Source organism: Rhamphochromis longiceps, linkage group LG17 (assembly GCF_057381845.1).
Source record: "Rhamphochromis longiceps isolate RC_006_pf linkage group LG17, R_longiceps_female_GT1.1, whole genome shotgun sequence".
Taxonomy (NCBI): domain Eukaryota; kingdom Metazoa; phylum Chordata; class Actinopteri; order Cichliformes; family Cichlidae; genus Rhamphochromis; species Rhamphochromis longiceps.
This window is the reverse complement of record NC_140573.1, coordinates 24,930,519-24,955,585: the sequence shown is the minus strand read 5'-3', so window position 1 is coordinate 24,955,585 and position 25,067 is coordinate 24,930,519. Positions and strand designations below refer to the sequence as shown.

The following is a 25,067-nucleotide window of genomic DNA, read 5'->3' as shown; positions in this document are numbered from 1 at the left end:
GGAAGCCTCCCAATACCATCAGAACGACCTTTACGGTAAAATGGTAGGTGCAAACAAGAGGGCCTCTTATCACCAGCTTCAGGTGAACAAACTTCGTGAAGAAATTCACGAGAACGAGAAAAATCACGAGGAAACGATCAAAGGCCTCATAGAGCAGCTGGAAGAGGCTTCTAGTAATAAGCCCTATGACATCAGTGAGACAGACACTCTCGTGAGTGACAATGAAGCTATGGTCATATTGGATGAGGTTATTGCTACCCTGCAGGACCAAATCAGCCACCCTACCACAGAGCAGTGTGTGGAGTCTGCCACTCCAACCACAGAGGCTTCACACACTGACTCTGTAGGACTGAAGTCCTCTAAGGAGGCTGAATTTGAGCTCAAATGTAGGATTCAGCAAGAGCAGATTGAGATGCTCCAGAAACAGCTCCTAGCAGCTCAAAATCAGCTTGAAGAGCAGGCCGTTAAACATAGGCAGGAGCAGGAGACACTCAACCTGGAAATCAGTGACCTGAAATCCCAGCTCTGCCCCAACAAGGCCCTTCATGATTTGAAGCTAGAGTCTCTGGAGCGAGAGCTGAAAGGGGCCAAAGCTTCCTCACTTAAAATCCCACAGCAGCACAAAGAACAAAATTCCACTGCTGCAAATGAAATGCACAAATTTGAGCTTCCGAAAGAAAACGAGACTGGAGAACAGGACAAGATGGAAAAAGAGGACTCACTGCCATCCACTGCAAGGTCTCTGCAGGAGCCTCAGAAAGAAAAAGACACCACAGAACAACAGAAGATAGAAAAAGAAGAGTCAGCTGCATTTTCTGTACAGGAATCTTTGCAAAGTGTACAAGACAAACAGAAAATGCTCAATGTCAAGGTGGCTGAACTCAAGACTGAAGTCAAGAGCCTGCCAGAGATTCCGCCAAGTAAGAAGAAGAACAAGAAGAAGCGGAACTGTGCGCGTCCCCAATTTCACATAATTGGTGTCAACATCAAGTCCTAAAAATCATATTTATATACAACTAAATTGTCAGTGAACATTTGAACCCCTCTTGGTCAAGACAGAAGGCCACCCCTTCCTGAGCCCGGTTCTGTCAGAGGTTTCTCCCTATTAAGAGGGAGTTTTTCCTCTCCACTGTCGCCAAGTGCTTGCTCATAGGGGATTTGGGGGCTTTTTTTTAACACCAACCACTGAAAAGTTCACTGACATCAAATTTAAGACTCAGCAAATATGGAAATGGATCATTCGTCATCAAGTGAGGAATCATCCATTTAAAACATGTTTGCTGAGTCATATTTAGTTGTATATAAATATGATTTCTGTCACACTAAGGCCAATCACAGACTAATTTGGACAATTGGTAAAAAATAAATAAATTGAAAAAATTGAAAAAAAGTAGTTGTGTCATTGTTTCGTGTAGATTTCAAATAACATGCCATTTTATGTCAACATATTTCTGTTACATTTGTAGTGCTCGTGGTTTTATATTCTTATGATCCTGTTTGTTTGATGAGTATATCCTTCTGCCTTACTTCACATATTTACTGCTGCTTGGCTAGCTTTAGTCATGCTAGCATCAGCACGGGTAGAAACAGATACACATCAGAGACATCACATGTAGCTTGTGTTTATGTTCAGAGTGACATCTGATTTAAAAGCAGGCAGCAAAGCACTGAGCAGCATATCAGTCAGCACAGAAAACAAATGCCATAAATGTCATCAATTAGGCTGGAATAATTTGTTTCTGGTGGCTTCTATTGTAAGTGCTTTACATTTCAGCATGGCATCCTGTATGTGTCCTACACTGAGGACACTTGAAACTGGTCATTTTCTTAGAATGGAGCTAAAGATAAAAACAAAACAAAACCAAACTTTCATAAGAAATCTTTATTCTGCAGTAAGGGACATTAAAAACCTAATAATGTTATCATTAAAAATATTAAAATGTGAAGTAAGAGCAAAATGTATGTTTGATACATTTAGTCATGAGTATTTTACACTGTTATTATTCCTGTTAAGAGTATCTGGAATATGCACTCCTTACAGTGGCCATGTTACACCCTGCTCAAATGTAGGTAATGTTAGACATGAGTCTCCTGGAATTAGACCTCAGTACTGTTAAAGTTGAGTTACTGACCTTTTGCTGTGTCAATAAAAGTTCAAAAAATAAGAGTGCTTTTGATGTTTTGCTTTAAGATAAAGTCCCATATTTTTTTGTAGCTTTTTGAACAGATGGTGTCTTATTCTCAGCACTTTTTTCTAATTATTGTTCTCAGAGTTGAGATTTAATTCTTATATTTAACTCAATCGAGAAAGAAACAATTCAGTCTCTTTCCTTGTAATAAGTCAAATTTTCTTCATTTAAGCATAACATTTAGATACTTTTGTCTAGTTAAAAGGCATAGATTCATTTGCTAGTTTTAACAATTCTAGTCAAGCAACTTTTGCTCACCCCACTGGCAGATTTTTTTTTTCTTCTCAAAACAAGAAACTTTTGTCAGATTTAAGAATATTTGTCTTGTTTCTAGTCAAAATATCTCATCACACTTAAAATACGAGAAGTCAGCTACAGAGAATGTTTGTGTGTTTTCCTCTTCTGCCTTGGTATACTTGGAGAATTACTTTCTGTAATTGACAGTTCTGCACTTTCTAATCTACATCCTGCTCCGATTTGTAATCCACAATGAAACGGTGCTCTTAAGTAAGATCTGAAGACTTTGTGCCAATTAAAGACTCACAACAAATGTTCTCACTTTGCTAAATGCATAAAAGCTTGAAAAATGCTGTTTTGCGTTGTTGAACAACCTGTACTTGTGGCAGCTACTGCTTTACTGGACAGTGCAAATCTCTGGTAACAGTGAGTCACCAGTGCAGTTTGTGCTGCATAATAGACCTGTTGTAAAGATTCATTTTCAAATAAATCAAAAAAGGTTTCAGTGCCAGTGCAAAAACAAACACTGCTGTGGGAAATAACACCAGTCGATCAAAAGTTAGTCCCTAACTGTGTGTTTCTCATGATCAGTGGGGTCCAACTTTCATGGTCCTGGTTTCTTTTAATCTTTTTATATTTTGATTTCGCTTCATAGATCTTCATTCTTGTGTCCATATTTTCCCAGTGTCTTTTTCTTTGTCTCCTCTCTGATAGCTCCTTTGTCTACCTTATTTCTACTTCTCGTTTTATTTTGATAAAATGCTTTTTTCTTGTATGTCGTTTTGTACCCTGCCCTGATTGGTTTGACCCGTGTCTAAACAGCCTGACGTATATACAGTCCCATCTTTCCCCCTGTGAGATTGTTTTAAGCTTATTTCCCACACCTTATGCAAGCTTGTTGCCACCACATGGGAAAAAAAGCATTTCTGCCAGCCACAAGTCTTTTTGGTTTGGTGTGTTATTTCGTGATTCTGTTATTTACTCAGAAGGTTGAGTTTGGAAATGCTTCTGAGGCACAGAAAAAGAAAGTTGCTGGGAATTGCATTGCCAAGGCAAAGCATTTATAGGGACAGTGTGTGGAGTAAAGCAGACAATATTGTGAGTGATGTGAAGCATTCACTTGCCTCCTCTATCTATTCTTCCTTCTGTGAATTCCTATTTAGTTCTTCGATCCCTTGGACTTTGTGTTATTGGTTTTTAATTAAAAGCCAAATAAAGACTCACATATTTATTCATTTCACCCACCTGTTGTGCACTGAGCTCAATAACGGATCAGTCCAAAATCTCCCATGTGTTTGCAGTAGGGTCGAGATTTGGTTAGAGCACACAAATCACATCATCCTCATCAAGCCTTTCTGTTACCATTTATTCCCGATGAATGTTATCCTGGAAGAGATCACTCTTATCAGTATAAAAAGGATTGGCTTCCCTCTAACGTAAAAGACCAAAACTAGGATGTCTCTCAGAGCGTGACAGGGACAGCATATCTCCTCGCTGCAGGGGTCAAACACTTCTTTTTTAAAATGCCTTTAATTTGTCACCCATCTGTGCACAAGCAGCCATATAAATGCTGCATATCAATCACTGTGAAGGAAAATGTGTCCAACTTCATTGCTCCAGCTACTCAAAAGAAATCTGTGTGCATCTCCATTCTACTTAATAGATTCAGACTGAAATGAATCAATTAAACTTTAATCAGCGCTCAATTAAACTGTCTTCGCTCTCCGCTTTTTCCTCCTGACACCTTGGAGAAAAGATAAGTGATGCACACAGCAGTGGCCTGCAGCTTCCTGCCTCTGCTCGTCTGGATGTAGCCACATTCCCATCTGACAGTTATGAACACATTAGTTGTTCTACGTAACAGCGATACCAGACATTAGATGGGAATCATAGCTGTGAATTATTCAAGATCTTAATGAAATCCTCTCCACTTAATGACTTTATTCCTGGAGCTCTGGGCGATATGGTATCAGTTAGTTGGCATGATACTCACATGCTTCATTTCTCTTTGGTGTTGAAAAATACATTTTTTGAAACATTATGTGATTTGAGAGTATATAAAAGTGTGTGTCTCTGTATGTCAGCGATATCTTTTGAGGAACAAAGGAAATGGAGAAGCAAATAGACGTTTCTTCCCACAGAGTCACGTTTGAGAGCTCTCAGTCTCCTCTGCGGAAAGTTTCCCTTCCTGTTTGACTCAGAGACGCAGCAATAATCAGGCCGAATCAGGACAGCTGTGTGTCACTTAACTCCCAGTTTCCTCTCTCGCTTTCTCCCTCCGTCTGTCACATTCTCATACGCTCATTGTATGACGGAGGTTACATGATAGTGAGGTATGGGAACTGATATTAGCTCTGACGTCAATTTTCCTGGCATTGAAGTAATGGGCATTAACGCTGGAGGCGTTTATACAGGGATCGAGTGACATACTGTGCTAGCATTAACGTCAGTCAAGTCACCAGTGTGGTACAGGGTTGAAAACCAAATTTCAAAACAATGACAAGACTATCAGGATGTGCTGCTCTTCTCTGGTAGAGCATACCAGAAAAGCTAAATGATTCTTAGTAAAATACATTAACCAACTAACATTTAACATTTTGTGTGGCCTTCTTTGGCCTTGATAACAGCAGTTTTTATGGGCATTTCAATAGTTTCTATTTTGATATTAAACTCTAGATACTTTCTAGCTGTTCCCAAAGGCTTGTATAATTGGGTCATTGTCTTGTTGGTAAATGAACCCAAGACCAATTGGGTTCTGTCATGGCTGGGTCTGTGACCCAGCATTTTGAGTTCATTATATATTGTGTATTTCTGTTTTTAGTATGGGAAAATGTTAAGTTGCTTTTGCATTGTCAGTTAGAACTTGAGTCTTTGTGTTTTGTCATTTATTGTTTGGGTTAAGCTCATCTAGCTCTCTTAAACCCCTAAGTTGTTCAGCCTTAGTTCTGTTTATTGGATCTCCTCATTTCTCCTTCCACTGGATCTTAGTCTCATTTGCCCTTTGTGTTCCATGTCTCATGTTGTCATCCCATGTTGTTTGGTCTGTCTCATCATGTTTCCTGTTTTATTTTGAAAGAGTCCTCTGTTCTTTGTTCATTGTATTTAGTTTCACTTCCCCTGTCCTGTCATTAGTTTCATGTGTGTCAGCTGTGCTCCCATGTGTGGCCACTTCCCTTGATCATCCCTTATGTGTATTTAGTCTCTGTGTTTCATTCAGTCTGTGTCACATCATCTGTGTAACCTTCCCAGTGATGCCTCGTCATAGTCGGCACAGTTCTCACAGTCATAGAATTAGTTCTTGAAGTTTCATAGCTTTATCTCAGTTTCATGGGTTTTTCTTAGTCTGTTTTCCAGTTTAGTTGTCTTGCCTGCACTTCTGTCATCAGCCATAATAAAGGCTCGCCTTTTGTTAAGTCATGTCACGTCTCCTTGCCTTTGTCTGCTCTTGGCCTGCTCTAACTAACACACCAGCGCACCGCGCTGTGACAGGTTCAGGGCACAAGGGATTTCATGTTGCAGTAAGATGTTGTGGTAGACCTTCGTTTTCATGATAGTGTTGATTTTCTTGTATTGTGTTGACGTGGCAGTTTTCAGTGGGAGTTGCATCTTTCTTATATTGCTTCTTGTGACAATGATTAAATGCCCTTGAGTTATTGGGGGTGAATAAGTACTAACAGTGGGTAAACTAATGAATATCATTCAGCTGAAGCACACGTAACACCAAGCTGACTGTTGCTGTGGAAAGTAGAATAGAGACATTCTTATTCTCAGTTTATCACGTACTGTAGATGGGTCAGATTGTCTTGGCATCACACATTTTATTATTTTGACATGTAGGGTGGTTCTCCACAAGTATTAAAAAGCAAATTCAAAGTCTCTGTAAGAAAGTATGACGGTGACAATGATCACAGGACTTCCACCCACAGGACAGGAGTTTCTGACCTGTCTAGCACAACAATATTTCAACTTTTTGAGTTCCTGTGTGGTTAGAGACCAAAACTATGTGGTTAGGTATATTAAATGATATGGTTTGGTTCAAAATACACAAAATACATGGTAAACTTTCACCTTCTGCTGCAACTTTTTCATCTTTACTTAGTCTTTACTACAGTTACAATAGTTATAAAGCAAGAAGGGATTTAACTGTAATGTAATCTATTTTAGATGTGAAGACCCTTATGTTAAAGAGTTGCACTGAAGCACTGCCCAGTGAAATAAAATGTGATGCCAATGGATCCTGACTAACTACAATATGCAATGAGTTGAAAGCAACCTTATATTTCTGGTTTGAGCTGAAATGATCATTCTATGTTTGTTGCAGTTAAAAGCATTGTACCCTTTCTTAGTAGTGTAGTTTTGCCATTTAGGCATATCTTAAGCCAATCCACAAGCTTTTCCTAACCGATGATGAACGATACATTCGATGAATGCTCTGGAATGTATCTCTCTGCTGCCTCTGCAGTCCGGATGGTTGTTCTTCTGAACGGCCATCCGAACCAAAAAGGTGAGAAGGAAAAATTTAAAAATGAGTATTAAATCCAAAAGTCCAAAGGCAATGTAAACCAGGTTCCTTTACCTGATACACCCAGGACTTATCCTACCTCCTAATGTGGACTTTAAATCTGATTACTGATCACAGATTCAAATCTGATCACATTTAACAACCAGAAAACGTTAGGGAAAACCTCAAAAGGCATCTGACATAGCTGTAATATGTAATCGTAGGATTGCACAGGAAATTACTTCTCCAGAATCCTGTAATTACCGACTGTGGCCACAGAGGCCCCTGTTTCCACTTTCCGCACAAGCTATGTAGTGATGCTTCAAATGTGAAAATTATGACCCTATCTTCTTTAATTCCTCTCACGTTTCACTTCTGATCCCTTCAGGGTTTCAGCCAATGACTGCCTTAGCTAGCTAGCTAAGGATGTTAATTTATTGATTAGCTTAGAAATCCCATATTTAACTTAACATAAAAGTGCAGCAGTACCTCAGGCCCTTGTACTGGTTAGTCCAGTTTGCTAGAGAACAACTCACACTCTCAGTTTGAAACAGACAGCTGTGATCTCCTTCAGTGACCCTACTCTGTCTGGAAATGCTGAATAAAAATGTGCAAGTTTTTCCATTACTGCAGCTGCCACTCATCATGAAGCTATACCCCAATTTTAGAGCACCAAGTTACTAATTAAAAACAAACTGAGAGGAAAAATGACCCCTTGAACCCAAATCAATGTGATGACTGATGTAAATGCCAGTAGGCATCTTTAAAAGGGGCAGGGTTCATGACCTTTACTGCAGCCAGTCACCAGGGGGCGATAGACATTTTGGGCGAGCTGTCAGGTTGCGCATGGTTTCTACAGACAATGGTTTCAAGAGAATACTCTGAGCCCAGTTTTTACTCATTCTTGAGAACAGCCTAATCTCATGTGAACATAATTTAAACATTCCACAACTACCAGCGGAATACTAGAACTTTACGACCACATCGGCTAAACATTCCAGAGCGGCTGCATCATTTTCTGACCTCAGTCAGTTCCTGAAAAGCCTCACTGGAACCTGCTTCACCCAAGCAATCCAAAGACTCACCTCCAGTAAACAGCGCAGACTGTTATCAGTGTACCGGAGGTTTCTGGTACATCAGAGGTTAAAGTTATACCCCAGCTGAGATGGAGGCAGGAAGTGAAGCAGGAAGACCAGTGCTCGAGGGGGAAGAGAACAATGGCATCTTGTGATTAACAGCAGAAATTATGTAAATATTTGCTTCCTTGACACAAAAATAAGTTTTGCATCATTTTATGATATGAAACTCTGGGGTTTACATGCTGGAGTTTTAAAAAAATGATGTAACCTGACTCTGGTTTGGAAACATAACTGGATTTGTAGCTCTATTACTCACTTATTAAAAGTCAAAGGAGATATTTAGATAAAGACGGAGTGCATGCGTGTGTCCATGTGGATACATTTGAGGTTTTCCTGCAGTAAATCGAAACACTTCCTTAACCTGTTTTTCTGTTACAGTCTTGCAAGTGTCACAAGGTTGGACATATCCATTAGGTCTGCTCTTAATGGTATTTAAAGGCTTGTGAGCTTGTAGATAAAGCTTGCCCTGAATCAAATGAATTCGAAAGTACAAACAGGCCACCAATCTGTGCCTAATTAAATGTCACAATTAACTCTGCCTGCTATCTCTTTTTCACACAAATGGATTTTGTATGTCAATACTCAGGGGAAATGGAGTGGAAGTGCATCAGGATTGATTCATCCTGAAGCTATACAATGACGACCCCAAGATGCACGTGCACGCTCGTGGAAATAAGGCGATGTGATTTGTTTGGAACACATTGCACCTCAGTACGGGGGCTCGTGGCCTGCAGGCTGCCTCAGTGCCAGGTGCTGTGTTCTCCCCTGCAGGCTGAATCACCGAACCTCACGGCGTCCAACCTGTCAGCACACACACTTGTCACGGTGATTAACAGCCCGCTGACTCACCCAGCATCCTCATAAACTAGGCTTCAGGTCCATGTGCGCATAAGGGAGAAGAAAGTGATAAAGAATGACAGAAGAGTGGGACGCCGCAAGGATACTGGTGTGTTTTTCACCAGATTGGAGGTCCAGGGCGAGGTCGAGTGCCAGCCAGAGGACTTACATTGCAGGGATTAATTCTTAATGTCCGCTTTGACAGAAAACTATCAGTAGGCTCAGATCACATGACAAGGCCACGGATCATCCTAATTGGTTTCTTTATCAGTGGGGCCAGACTGGAGCTGCTGTGCCTTTAAATCATTCATGAATCAATCCCAAGACCTTTGAGGAGTAATTCATCTAACCGGTGTCATGTCTATCACATTATCCATGTGACTGTGTTTCCACTAGGTGTAAACAAGAACTTTGGCAAAACACAGGTCATGTTAAAGGTGGCAAATTCACAAAGGGTAAGAATATCCTGCACTGGAAACTTCTATTAGTGTGAAAGGACCGAGCAGCATAGAAACTTATTTTTTCTGATAATTTTACACTCATATGCAATCAGTCTCTCACAATGTAATGTATTCTACAAGTACATTACCAGCGATAACTCAAATACGCTTCACATGCACTATTAATAAAGTCTGTTTGGTCATTTGAAGAATATTTGCATAGATTTGTAGGGTTTCCATACGGAACGGAGGCTCAGATGGGTTATTTCAACCATTTTATGTAAAACACTAAATCAGACACATGCTATTAGTCACAGCAGAGGAGTTTTCTATATTTTCAAACAGATCTGGAGAGGATTCATTCTGATGTCAGTTTTACTGGCAAGAAAAAGAAAAGATTAATCCCATCAATCTAACAGCTCAACCCTAATTTCTACCTTGACAGGGTTAATCATTTGAATATACAGTGCATTAATTATTGAAGTTAGTGTCGCTGTGGTGCTGGTCTGGATTATATACTGTATACAGTATATATACAGAACTCACATTGTAATCTTCCTATGAAGATTGATGATGAATATTGACTGATGAATATGTGGCAGATCTGCTGCATATTGTGCATTAAACTGCATCGGTATATTGTTGTTATGCTTATATTTAGAATAAAGCCCCCTTATCGTCCTGTCAAAATTATGTTTTATGTAGATTTTCCTACTGTGGATTGTTGCTCTCTGTCATGGGTTTCACATATTTATCTGCTGAAGGAGGAAAGTTTATCTGAGCTCACCATAAAATTTGTTTACAAGCATATTTGTCACATAGACATATAAATGATCAAAAACACTATGTTGATATCATAAAAATGATACATTTTAAGGAAAAAAATCTTTATCATTTAATGTGACACCGAAATGGGTTCTCAAGTTGCTGCAACTGTGAGTACGACTTCAAAAGGGACAAAATCCCTCGAATTAGCTGATTTGCCATGAGAAAGCACTTGGTGACACTGGGGAGCAAGAACTCCTTTGTAACGGGAAGAGATCTCCAACAGAAGCAGGCTCAGGGAAGGACACTAATCTACTGGATGTGGTTGGATGATTAGGAGGAAGTCCTGATGATTTTGAGTCATGTGACCACTCTCATGCTCAATAGCCGGTTGACAACATCTCCAATGAATAAGGGAAAGTCTGAAGGATTTTAACTATTTATGTTTTAAAAAAGGCTTCATCAAACATTTGTGCCCTGCAGCCTGTTTGTAACTTGATGACCCATGGCCTAGTTTTCCTGGGCCAGAATTTCCATTAGATAAAGGAGCCCAGAATAAGAGGAAAACTTTTCTTTATTTCCTTTTGGGACTGTGTTATGCTTGATATTAATTATGATTAAATATTGATAAAGATATTGTTGAGAGTAAAAAAAAAAGAGCCAGCAGATCTCACTGGTAGACCAAGGAGGCCCACTGTTTCGGATTATAAATTAATAAGAGTGGGAGTATTCGATATGCCTCCCAGCCCCTCCCTCTGTGTAAAAATGTGGGCGGGGCGTAGTTACACGCTGTGTGTCCACTGCTCGCCGGTTTTAGGAAGATTATCGCGGCGGGCTGGTTAGGAGAGGGGACCACACCGTTGCTTGTAGCCGTTGGTCGGCCTCCAGCAGCAGCATCAAGTGGACGAGGGAACCCCGATGGCATGTGGTTCACAGACGGTGTTAACGGTTAATTTTCACACGGAGAGAAACGGCACAGGGGAGCCAGTGTGAGCCCGAAGATTATGTCCGGAGCTGGCTCTGCTGCTGGGGAGAAAAGTTTGGAAGTAGGGATACGCTCAAATCAGCGGCGGTAAAATGGTAAATATGTCCTTTCTGCTAATACGAAATCAGTTAGCGAGCTAACGTCTGTGAAACTGTCGGATTTGCTGTCTGACCGCCTAAATCTCCACCCCAGAGTTTATAAGTTATTTATAACCGTCGAGTTTCTGTCACTGGGATGAATTGGCGTTCCTCCTCTTTCCAACAGCTGTCAGTCAGCTTTTCGCCGACTAGTCCCGTCATGTATTGTGTTCACGTGCCTTGTCACACTTCATTTAGAAAATCCAGTTTTTCCCCTGCTTGTTGGAATTTGTGTGTATCCTGTACATAAACAAAATATTTACACACTCATTATTTAACATTTGGAGCTTTTCTTGAATTCGGCACTAGTCTGATACTTTAATCGATTATTTTCCGAAATGTTTACCTTTTTAAAAAATTGATTATTGATCATATTGACGATATGTTAGGGAGCGTTAAATTGACAGATTTCTTAATGGAGTTTGGTTCAGATGAACGGAGCTTATTGTAATAAAATTTTAAAGCAATTTTGACTCCACTACGGGATGTTTTTATTGATCCAGACATGATGCATACCAGTGGGAAAACTAGTCTGTCAATTTTCCGTTTTTTATGGCTATTTGATAAACACAAATGTATTTTATGCTTGAGTAGATGAAACCTTTCGTTTATTGTAGGGGTGTCAAACTCACATACAGTTCAATTTGTACTCAAATAGGTCCATACTAGTTAAAGCCCTACATAATAACTTGTGTAAAAAAGATACATTCCTGTTTTTGTTTTTTGTTTTTGATTTAAACTATCACCAGGACCTAAAGAAACTACTGTCAAAATATCTGTATATGTCTTATAGAGAGATCAGCTAAATTGGAAGCTGAAGTTTTTATTTATTTTATCCATTGTTTTGATGGCCTCTTATGAATTCATACTTATGAATTTAAATTGAAACACATCTGTACCAGCGTTTCCTGAGCTGGAACTGGTAGCGTGGGATTCTAAATCATACTCAATAAACCCACAAAGATTTTCAGAAGCATTCAGCATGCATTGGATTTCTTCATGTTGCTTTTAAAGTTTTAAGTCTTGTAGCTACACACAACTGTCTTGAAGTCTGCTGGGTGAAGCTATAGGCCTATAATTATCAAGACTGCCTGCTTTTACCAGCTTTTACCTTTAATAATCATCACAATCTGGCAATAAGGCGTGCGCCAAACTGCTGGAAAAACAAAAAGGAAAGCAGTTAAGCAGAAATAGGATCTAACCCACATGCTTTCTTTTCTCTGCATTATAGCCTAAAACATCTCATGCAATGTAATACTCCCTGAGTCTTTACCCTTAATGTTATCTACCCTATCCAAAAGCCAAAACTGTAAAACCTTTCTAAAAAATCTGGCCCAGCTGGAAAACTCAGTCACTAGAGAGTCACACGGTAGATTTTTGCGGAATATGATGAAAGTCAGTACAGCTTCAATGTAGACTCGTAATAAGTGTGTGAATATGGAAGAAAGGAGATTCTCTGAGCCTTTTTTTTCATGTTCTTCTCCATTATTTATGAGTCTGATATGAAGCCTGTAGCCCCTAAAGAGACAGGAAAGGCAGGTGATTAATACTCAAAACAGCATCTGATCTGAAATCAGTCACTTTAAGGGTTATTGGGGTTATTAGAGGGGAATTTGGGATTATCGCTGTTAAATAAAATATGTTCACATGTTCTTCACATCAATCGTCAGTTATTTTGATCAATAGTGAGATCTTGATTATTTGACATGATTACTCACAAACTTTGGAAAAGAAGAAGAAACCTATCTGTTCAGTTAGGTTGATTTCTGTTTTCCGCAACCTGGAGGCCGAAAGAGAGAATGATTGAACTGTAACTGTTTAATCAGGTTAGTCTTGTTTCAATAGTTACTGGAAACCTTACTGAAATTAAAATTGGACTAGCAGCAAAGTCGGAACAACAGAAGGTAATATTCTGTAGTTCTACCCGAGCAAGCCTTGGGTAGAACTACCTGAGATGTCATCAATCTGTCTCACTAATATACATTCATTGAGTCGGCTGTAATTACATGGTCATGGCAATTATTAGTGCACAGTAAAAAGTCACAGAATCTTCACTTATAGTATTTTAAATCTTTATTATTCAAGCAGCTTGTCTGAGATGTAAAAATACTTTTAATTTTCCATCCTTTTGCAGGAAATTAGTGCATTTTTCTTTAAATATTAAAGTGGCTGCACCGAACCCTTCGGCAGCTCAATTCTAGCCTCCAAACTGTGGGATTGACACCCCTGTTTTAAGTTCTTTCAGCATTGTTTTATTATCTGGACACATAATGTTGACAGTTTTTAAAGGAATAGGATAGCGTATACATGCCCACAGACGAAGTTAGTGGTGGAGCAGGTTTGTCAGGTCTGTCTGCAGTTTTACTGATTTCAGGTAAAGTCATTACGTGTTGCCATTATATACAAATTTCGTGGTGTAGATAAGAACCTAAACGGAAATTATTGTTGTTCGGAAGTGCATTTAAATTCCTCAATGACAGGGGCATCCTGTCAGAGGGAGGGTAAAATGACCATACAGTGCCGCGCTGACTTGATTGCAGTGCTAATCCTCCTAATCCTTAACCTGTGACTACATGTCATGACATGAAAAAACATTCCTCCATGATTCAGTTTGTGAAGTCCTTTACAAAAACATCAAGCTGACTTGTATGCTAAGATCTGTGTGACAGCCATAGACTGTATGTGAAAGCTGGTTGTGGCCACAATGACTACACCCACCCTGCATTTGAAGCCTCAAAGTCATTGTCGCCATGTTATTGACAATATTTAGATGTGTGGTTTGAATGCAACCGAATACCTTCGTACCATTTCATAGCTTGTGTTTGGGTTTAGCACAGTCTGAAAGAAGGGTTTGTTTTAAGATGCTTTGCTTATGAGTTAGGATTTGGGAAGATCAGATTTATAAATATTTTTCCAACTTTGCCAAATGATTTCCATACACATTGAAAAAGCTCGACTGAACAGCAGCTAAGAGAGCAAGATCATTTGCCGAGCATTTAACTGGTCTTGTTGTCTGTGCAGAAAGTAAATACACCTTGCAGGTCTGCTAGAATGTGGCAGATGGGTTTAATTTAAATGTAGTGTGAGTAGAATTTGTGTAGTGAGTATTTTTGGTAGACAGTCTAACAAGATGACCGAGTACTCACCAAAACTGACGCTCAGACTTCTTGGTGACTTGTACCTCACAGAAGAGTTTTTTGTGAGATCACTCTCCTGCAGATGCTGGTTGGCTATGGCTTGCTCTGCTGATACAACCTTGCTAGTATCCAAATGGATGAGAATGGATTAAAAAAAATTCACTCACAGTAGAGTAGTTATGAAGGAGGGCTCAATGCAAACAGGTCAAAGCAAATTTTTTTTGTAGAGGGCTGTAAACATGTTTTGTCCTGCTCTAAAGTTAAACATTGTAAAATCGGAGTGTTTGGTGATTGCCTTGCTTTGTTTTTCGGCCCCACAAAGTTGCCACTTGTTAACATAAAATGAGTTTCTTCGCCTTTTATACAGCCATGACTTTCACAGGTGTAGAGGCGACACTGTTTTCTTATTCAGTTTGGTTTAATTTGATTGGTTAAAGAGCTAAAAAATGGTAACACCATTTTTTTTCTTATTTGGGGGCCAGCTGACACCCATATACACAACTGTGGACCTCGTCTCTGTGGTACACCGGTACACCGAGGCATTTTTCAGCCCATGACACCTTTCGTGAGCTGTTCAGCGACCGGAGGCAAACCGCCACATCCTCGCTTGTTATCCTATATTTGACAACACTCGGGGGATACTTGTGGTCGACTGAGGATCTTTCCAGCGATGCCTCACATCCAGCCTGGCGCAGACATAGTTTACAGCCTTTCCCTAAGGCTCCTTAACAGGTTATATTCATTCACTTTCCTCAAGCACATTTTTCCACTTAGTAGCTGAAGAGTATAGTGTCTGAACACTGAAGCTTGCACAATTTCCCTCAATAACACCTTTCCTTCTTCGCCCGCGTCACTAGTATTTGCACAGATAATTTTGTCTTTTCGACTTTTTGTTTTTAGATTTAAATATTTCTTTATTCTTTGGTCACTTGACTTAAATTTTTGGATTTATCTTTTCACAGTTTAACGTCTAACTGTAATACAGCAAGAAGAAAAAGCACAGAGGTTTATGATTATTGCATCAAGTACCTTTTGCTCACAAGATCACTTTCAAAGGGAGATATTTCTTCCTCTTCATGTTGGACGTTTGTGTCTTTGATCCAGAGGAAGGGGATAAGGTGTGTTTCCTTCTCCGAGCTCCTGACAGTATTCCCTGTAGGCAGCGTTTGTTTACAAGTCTTCTTTTTCTCGTGTCTGCAAAGAGAAGGGGATTGTCTTCCTCAAGGTTTAACTCCACATTTTTTGGCACAGGCACAGCAGGTATTTATTTACTATTGCTAAAAATATGACAGGTCTGCCAACAGTTAAATCAAGTTTGTTCATGCATTTGGTTTATTTTGGTTTGGAAATGCGTCATGCGTAGACCTTTCCCTTGAGTGCTGGATGACTGCACACCAAAGAAAAGATAGTTTACGCCAGATTTAATGATAAATATATCCTTTTTAACACGCAGTTTTTTCTTCATTTAAATGTTTCCAGTCATTCTCAAGACTTGTACATATTCCTTGGAGTACAGTTTTTATTGTTTAAGCCTTAAATCTGATGGACAGAAATCAGTTCAAGGGAGCAACCAATGTTTACGTTTAATATTTACCATTGTAGCCTATAATTTGTTGGTTTGACCTAAAAAAAAAGATAGCAGGAAATGGTTTATAGAATACAATAAGTCAATCATATTTTCTAATAGTTGAAGAAATGATGAAATTATGATTATTTAGTGACTGAAATGGGCAATTTTAATAAAAAAGTAACTTTTATTTAATCAGTTTAATCAAAATGTATTCTCCAGGGACCAACTAACCAATTAATCAGCTAATGGTTGCGTCATTTATCACAGACACCTAGCAAGCATTTTCTTTTTTTACTTGGCTATACTATCTTTGGCTTTAGGACTACATCCATTCATCTTCCACTTATCGCAGTGGGATCATGGTTAAATCAGCATAAGCAGGATATTAATTTTCCCAGTTCTTCCTGAGTAAGATATATTAACCCTTGTCCCAGTTCTGGGTCTGCTCTGGGGTCTTCTCCCAGGTGGATGTGCCTCAGAAACCTCCAAAGGAAGTCACTCTGGGGGCATCCTAATCAGATGGCCGAAGCACCTCAGCTGATTTATTCTGATGCTAGGGAGCAATGGCTCCAGTCCAAGCTCCCTGTGGATGACTAAACTCTTCACCTTATCACAGAGCCAAGCAATCTCATTCTTTCGGTCACTGCCCACAGCTCATGACCGTAGGAGAGGGCTGGAATGTAGATGAACCTTTAAATCGAATGCTTTCACCTCAACAGTCTGGTCCAGTAGCCACATTACTGCTGATTCTACACCAACCTGTAGCAGCAGCCTTCCGCATTAAAAAAAAAAAAATTGATTAATAGAAAAAGATTCCATAAATCAGTCAGCTGTAACGAGTGTGGCATTCGTTAGATCCATCTCTGGGGATTTAGCTCAATATCTGCTGGCTGACACATAACAGAACAAAATATATATTTTTATATTTATTCTCCTGAAGTTCTCCAGCCTGAGTGATTGAATCCATACATTATTATTGTCTTCTCACTTGTTTCTCTTTATTAAACCATAAAAAGAACTCCCTGAGTGTGTGACAGACTGTTGCCACTGCTTTAATAATAAAAAATGTGAGCCATCTCTGTAGCGTTGAGCGCTCACTGCAATTTGTTTTCCTCCTTTTACTTTTATTCATACTTTCACGCTGACGTGTCTGATCTGGTAGCAGTCACAGGTGTCCTCAAAGTTATTTAGCTCCTTCTCCAGTTTCAGCACAGTGGTCTCTCGGTCTGCTGTAACATTAATTGCACTGAGGGAATAGCAGAGGTGTGTTGGCCCAGGTACATCTCTACATACACAGCGGGTATCTAGAGAGAGAGATAGACAACAGGGATTTTATTTCCATCCTTTACCAGGGAAAGCAGCAGATGTTATAACGTTTGTTTATCCCACATGCTTAGGTGATCCTACAGGTTGTAATATGCTGGCAGAAGTGCTATAAACACCACTTTTTCTCTGTCTGCAAGATTGTTCCTGCTTCAACTACTGCGACAAATGTAATCTTATTCTCTGAAATAGACAATAGAGGGTATGAGTTGTTGTTCTTGAGTGTTTATGGATTTTTCCCTGCTGGTCATAGCACCTGATTTAATGCAAAAGCTCTGACCAGACCTTGTATTTTTGTTGCTCTAGCTCTGAGACCTGTGGGGTTTTTTTTTTTTTTCTTTTTTCTGAAAGCCTGCTTTTATGACCAGCAGACACACAGTGATGATCCGTGCTGAGCCCAGGCCATTGTTTGGCCATTGAGAGAGAGAGAGAAGAAAATGGGAGGGGTGAGTGTTGCTGAATGAGAGCTGAATGATGGTTTTCGCCTTTGACTCGCTTCACTGGCGAGGTGCGAGGCCGGCTATAATCGGTTGCGTCTGTTGTCAGGGCAACTGGTGGAATCTGCTTCCGTCTTTTTGCTGTATGAATGAATAAATGGCGCTTAAAGTTGATAAGAAGAGAGAAAATTATCAAGACTTTTCACATGTAGGTACACAGATCTATCTCCTTGCCTTCGTCTCTCCCTCTCTGTGCTGCTGGATTAGGGATCGAGTGGGCTAAGCCGACAGTGAATAGACACACACACCAGCAGTGATGCCGGGTGTGTGAGTAACACGGTGTGGATTAGCTAACACACAAATGCAGCACCCATCAAAGAGGTCCTGTGTTGGTTTCACACACACGCACACGGCTTTTCCCTCATTAATCATATCACATGAAGCCGATTCACTGCCAGGTTTTCCACTCTGTTAGAACATGCATTTAGCTGTCTACTTAAATTTGGCTCAGCCTGTCCAACATTTTAGTTTCCAATCTCTTCAAGTGAGGACAGCATGCTGCCTGCCTCATTACAGTGGGTTGTGGTGATAGCTCAGTCAGAAATAGAGTGAGATCCATAAATATGTGGACAGTGAGTACATGTTCACTGGTCCTACACTGTAAAAAAAAAGGGTGATTTTTCTTTCCCCACAATGTTCCTGTTATTTTGAAATACCTGAATTATCAATAAAACGTCAAAATTAAAATGATTTCCATGCAACAGTTAAAAACGATCCTGATGTTTAAAATGATTCCAGTTACTCTGAAAAAACCCAAATGTAATTTGTAAACTATTATCGTAACACTCCTCTTAAATTAAAGCTGACAGTCGGCACTTCAATCACTTCTAGATTGTTTGATTTAAAACCCACTGTGTTGGTGTACAGAGGGAAAATTACAACAGCTGTGCCATTTTCTAAAAACTGCATGTGGTCAGGAACACTTGCAGCTTCACGGGTTCTGGTCAATTGTGTGATTATTAAGAGATTAATCAAAGTAGCTGTTTGCCTTTGTGCCCGTTGTAGTCCTGCAGTAATGTAACACTACATGGTGTAGCTATATGTTTCTACTGTGAAGAAATAATTGTGCACATTGTGATGATTGCTGTTGTTGGATTGTTACGTTTTAGCTGATTCCGGCCTCTCTCCTATTGTTTTTGTTATATATTGTTGCACATTCACTGTTTTGGGGCTTTTGAGTTGTCTGGACAAAAAAAATGTTTGAACATTAAATGTTTATCTGCTGATATTTTTGAATAACAATTTCAGCTCTCCATCTACATTTGAAATATAACTACTTTTTTTGCAGAAAATTGTTACTGTTCCGAGGTGAGTTGAACGTCACCAATTAATCAGCAGATTCATTGATAATGAAAATAATTATTCGGTGTAGTCTTGCATTAATGTGGTCGGTCCTGTGTGGCCTGGTTTCTGCTCAGAAGTTGTGGAGTAGTTGTTCAGCACTCTGCCACACTGTCATATGTACAAGAGCAAAAATCAGTATTTATTTAGGCAAAGCTTCCAGTTTTATGGATTTATGGGTTATTTTTCTTATAGATTATTCAAATTTCATTATTTTTTTCATTTTGGACTGACAGTGCAAGCAATTTGAAGACATGATCTACATCTGTTCATGTTGGTGTTGTTGTGATTGTTATGTAAGGTGTCTCAATTTCTATTGCAAACGTGCTGAAAGAATCCAACCTAGCTCTGCAACATAAGTGGCCTCAAAGTCTGCCTCTGGCATTTGTTTTTATTATATTTGCTTGTGTCTAGAGTCACGTGATGGTCAGTAAGCTGAGCTGTACGCAAATGATTTGAAAGTACCTAGTCTGTATGAAGAAATGAACAGGATATTGGTCTGAAGTATAGAAACGCTCACAGGGGGGTGGTTTACATCAGAATTCAGGTGGTCTTGCAAGTTGTAAAGATGTGTGGCTGCCCTGTTCTCTGTGGTAACCAGTAAGTGACGATTAATAATTCTGCAAGCTATAGTCTTCTGAAATGCTGCACTGAGGAAATCTGGTCACATCAAAATTTATTTAACAACATCAACTTGAAAATATATTCTTTTTAAAAAATGGATGTTTGAGTGATTAGTTGATTCAGACGAATAAGTATAAACGCTATTGTTTTTAGCATTAAAATGCTGATTCCATTTGGAACAAGCCACAATGAAAACAAAGTGTGACCTGCTGCCTTGGTGAAACACGCTCCGCAGTGTGTAAATAAAGTCATAGTTATTTCCGTGGAGTCTCTGCCCCACTCACCTGCCAGTTCTTATGTAATTCACGGTCGGGGGGTGTTTGCATGTTGTTGTGTGCCAACGCATTCAGAATGTGTGGACACCTTTGAAGGCTACTATGCAGGATGAGTTGTATCACCACGGCTCTGGTTTGAACTGCTGCCAACATCTTGGTGTACTCGGCTCTTTTAAGTATGTTAGAGACTTTGCTGCGTGTGAGTTTAAAATGCAGAAGAGCATTCTTAATGAGGCATCCAGAAATGGAGCATCGGCCTTTGGATGAGTGGACTGTAACTGAACTCTTTCCTTGATATGGTTGGCATTTGAATACACAATAATTTGTAGAGTTTGCATCTCTCCATGAGCTCCTCATAATGAGTCTCAGTTACCTAAAATTTAAATGGACAGTTACTGATATAGGGCTTTTGTGCAGATTAGAGGAGCCAGGGTTCGAACCAGTAACATTCAGATTGGTAGTAATATTCAATATGTTGGGTGTTAAAAGGTTAAGAAAGGGAATGCCACTTCTCTACGAAAGAAATTCATAGAATCATCATCATTATCACTGTCATTGGTATTCTGTTACCAGAGAGTGAAGTGGCTACCACCCCAACTTCAGGGATTATCAGTATTTAAGTGGATCAGTTATGATAAAAATCACCCCCTGTACAGTCGTCTTAAAGGGTGAAATTAGCAATAGAGATCAAAACTCATGGGTTATTCTCACAGTTAAAGCCGGGCATTTTAACATGAGAGTCCGGGATAGCATCTGTTGGTTTTGGTACTTCAGCACTGGATTCATTTTTTTTTAACCCTAGTGAGTTATAAATAAATAAAGATATTGATTTCCTGTTCTTTTCTGGGTTTTGCTTCTATTATTTTCCAGATAAAGACTTTCTCCAGTCGCCCTTTGGTTTGCATTTATACTTGGCCCAACAAAGCTTAACAGATTTAAGTGACGTCTCACAGCAGCACTTGTTCTTGTTGGCATTAACGATGAACTTCATCATCACAGCTAGTGGCGATGCTGCTGTCTGGCTGCAGTGCAAAAACATTGTTCTTTCTCTCGTTTTTAGATGCTAAAGCAGACTTTAAGCTGTTCTTAACATACACTGTCTGAGGTGAGCTGTAGAGAGTCATGAAAAAATAATCAGCCAAACTGGCAGTGTGTGCGTCACTGACTGAAACGGGCAGCGTCAGAGTATAAATGGCTTTTTTAGTCTGCTGCACACTGACATTCCCATATTTACTCATTAAGTTAAAACTAAGAAAGTCTTTGAGCACTTTGACATTAAACTGATTGAACTTGGTGCAACTTTGAGGTCCTGGTCTTTCTATTATTTGCCCTTTTAAAATAACTGGAAAGATGCCACAGAGTTTCAAAGCACCAAAGATGACAAACTAGTTTTAATGAGTGTGATATAAACGTCACTCATGTGAGATTTGGAGATTCTCCTGCAGAGAAAACTGGGAGGAGGAAGCCTGAGGAAAGGAACAGTTAAGGAGTTCATCTGGATCTACAAACCCACATGTGCAGTTTTAAACTGGCCTGGCTTGTTCTTTTTGTAATGTGGCTTTTAACAGAAGGAGGATTTCGATGGAAAGCTGTAGTTGATGGGATGTGCCGTGATTGTGCAACTTAATTGCAATATGTGAAGGAGGAAATTTGCCCTTTCAGCTAGGTGGTGGATGGCCTGCTGGACAGGAAAGCTTGAGAGGAAAATAACGAAATAAGATGTTTGCTTCTTGACCATAACAGAAAGCCTGAAAGAACCGGACTTACGAGCCCGGACCCTGCTAAATCCATAATCCATAACTTTTTGCCTTGGAAGAAAACACCTGGCTTCTGTTTTAGTTTGGTGGTTGGATTTTCAGTATGTTAGAAATGTGTTAGCTGCTCTGATGCCTTCAGAAAGAATGACTGAGGATCCTCGGTGTGGCAATTTATTACCAACATTACCTTTTCCTTTCATCTACTGGACATGAATAACCTTAAAACTCCATAATCGGTTATAATCTGATCTTTAAATGGAATACATTTTCACCCATGTTTTTGCAGTTTCTGGATATTTTCCTGCCTTATTATTGAGAAGGATAAAAATATGATGGAAAGGTTGAATTCATACTTTGTCTTTTGTTTGATTCTCATACATTTAAGGCACAAGGTTTCTATAACTCTGTTATTTCTGACTCTATCAAATTAAAGCTGTTAAGAAGACTGGTTTAAATGTTTTATTTTTTATTACAGTGTGTTACTAAAATGTCTCCATGCAGGACAAGCCGTGCACTATGTATATGATTTATTCATGAAGGGTCTGAATTTGACCAAGCCTGTTATGGTTAACTCGGTGCAGTGCGATTAAAATTTAAAAATGGGCCGATGTTCCCATAAAGGCCGCATGATATACTCTGACCTTAACTTGTGAGCACTCTTTTGAAGCTCTAATCTGATTCCGATGGTCCACCTGTGGAGTTCAAACACTGACCTCAGGGTTTCTCTCTCCTTCTCACTGATTCCTCGTCTGACACTTTCTGTCTTCATCACTTCCTCTTCCTCGCCCTTTAAATCTGTCCTTTTTTAAAAAAAGAAAAGAAACTATTTTTGTCTTTTTCTCAGGATTATAGCCTTGCACATCTGTGTCCTCACCCCACTCTGTTTTCTGCGGAGCGTGTGAGGCCGCCGTCTAACCGGGAGCTGCTGGATAATCTTTACTATGGAAAGCAGATTAAAATCTCAGATTACAAGAGGACAGGAGAGAGAACAGGAGGGGGGATTACAAGTTTTTTTTTTTTCACCTCTTTTTCCACCCATTGAGTCTCAAACTTGTATATGGATGGGTAGAGCAGGTTGTATACAAACATATACATGGATCAGGCTGTGCTGAGGCTTTCCCACTCACCCATAAACCAGTTTTCTCAGATACAGTAGGTCATTTTTTGTTCTAAGCTGAAGATTTACTTATGTGGGTTGTTGCTATAAATGTAGTGTTACCGAATCATTAGCGAATGCCGAGCCCCCGTGATAGTAAACAAGTTGCCAAGTGTTTATTGATTTGTAGCTCAAAAATCCATCCAGTTACTCTCATTTTCAATCTGCGGGTGTGATTTATTGATTCACTTTATTTCCTTAGCTTTTTAGCAGATCAGTGTTGGACTACATCATCTCAGAGGGAACACATCATCACCTCTCAGAAGTTTATCACAGCTTGAACCACAGTGAACTGCCAGCTGAGGCTTAATGTTCCCTTGAATTGTGGGAAATGATCCAAATGAAATGCAAATAAAGTAAAGTGAACCTCCCTAAATATAGCACATCATCATCACATATCATTAGCACAGGCATTAGTGTAATTGCATCAAACACTTAACACCAAATTGCTGAAAAGAGTCCCACTATCCAGTGTGACTTTAGAGTAAGCCATGTGTGCTCTTCTGCTGAGACATTTTCTTCTTCATGCTCTAAAATGCACAGATTGTGTTATGAAAGGCTGCCGTGGGCTCTTATCCATCTCAGGCTGCAGACAAGTAGAAGCATCCTCTTAGCATGTGGAGGCAAAAAGGTTTTTGCAGTATGTGGCCTGAATGTTTAAAAGCACATAGCGGAACAGAAAGTGGAACATGTTTTTTAGACATGTGAGTGGTTCAGCTTCTGCGGTGAGGGCGAGGTCGGTCGCTTAGTCAGCGTGACATTTTTCACAATTTATTCATGAATTCTTTATTTTTAACGGTGATCAGCCTGACATCTAATGCTACAAGCAGGTGAGATTTTTGAGTTTTTAGAATTCTCCTCGATAATTCGGCGGATTGTCAACAGGATAATCTTTGCTTTAGTGCCGTGATCAGGCACATGATGATCCAGTGTCAACATCAGCAAAGCTTATTCCTTTAAGACTTGGCTCTGCTTTGTGTCTGGAGTTTATGAGAATGCTTAACCTTTTGCCTATCGACATCTCGTAACAGTCACCAGATCACCTCTCTGGATTTAAGGGTAGTGTGAGAAAGGCTATCTCGGCAGGTCACCCCACCTTGCCTGAGGAATGGAATGTTGGAAATGTGAAACGAAGACAATGCACACGCCATCTGTAGCATCCTGTTTATTGTTCAATGATTCAAAATCAATTTGAAAGGCACAATACATTGATTATAATTTTAATTTATAAATGCTGATTGTAAACTTAGAGTTTGTGTGTAATGATTCGAAAATATTTGATGTATTATAATGATTGAATTATGGAGTTAATTATTCGGGAGTAAGGGGAAAAAATCGTTATGTGTCCCTCTAGTATCCTGGGAGCGCTCTGACTTTAACTTACAGAGCCTGGAGTGGATCTCTACTCAAGTTTCATCTGGATCTTGTGTTTTCGCTGTCCTTTCAGGCCCAGTGACATGTGCTGACTCTCACCTTGAAACTGTTTCAGGTCAGTTGACTGAAACTGAGATAGTCAGGGAGGTATTTTCACTTACCTAACCCTGGCAGCTGTGATCTCACAGATGTTTAGAGGTTAAACACGGACTTTTGGCATGTCAACAGAATTTCTAGAAAAACAGCTCAAAGACTGATTAGAAGATAAATGTATCAAAATAAACACATCGCTTTGCACTCAACTCTGAAATCCTGATTCTGTAACATCAGATAAAAATCTGCATTCGTGTATGTTTAAAATACTGATGTGTCAGCAGGTGAAGGTGTTGTAGCGCTTCTATTGGCTGATTTTAAAACACTGAAACAGACTGTTAGAGAAGTAGAGCTGAAAAGCAGCGTGTTATTAGCTAGTTGACTAAAATCTTGTGGCTTCACTGCTCAGTTTCTAATGTGCAAATTGAAAATGAAAGTAAAGCATTAGGCTTCATGGGCTTGCTCCGTCCTCTTAGTCGTATTTATTGTTGTTTATCCTGAGCATATGACCCCTGAAGAACTGCTTTCCATTGCTTAAATAGGTTTGACTGCATGCGGTAAGCCTATCTACAGCAACCTTTCCCTTGGGATCATCTCAGCTGATCATGGTTTAAATTTGCGCAGAGCGTAAAGGGGAATAAATAAGGAGAGGATGAGAGCAGGACGTCTCGGCCACTCTGACTCATTCAG

The 25,067-nt window shown here is 39.7% G+C and overlaps 1 protein-coding gene across 2 annotated transcripts in view; it reads left to right on the top strand.

Annotated features, from left to right (window-relative positions):
• tmcc3 (transmembrane and coiled-coil domain family 3) overlaps positions 1 to 25,067 on the top strand; it is a 199,299-nt gene that overhangs the window by 151,193 nt on the left and 23,039 nt on the right. Inside the window, exon 1 of one of the 2 annotated variants that reach the window (XM_085386229.1) lies at positions 10,911 to 11,188. The exons of the other annotated variant lie outside the window; for it this stretch is intronic. Coding sequence (XP_085242355.1) covers positions 11,186 to 11,188 — 3 coding nt within the window. The 5' untranslated portion in view covers positions 10,911 to 11,185. Of the gene's footprint in view, positions 1 to 10,910; positions 11,189 to 25,067 lie in introns of those variants that run through there. 2 annotated transcript variants of the gene reach the window in all.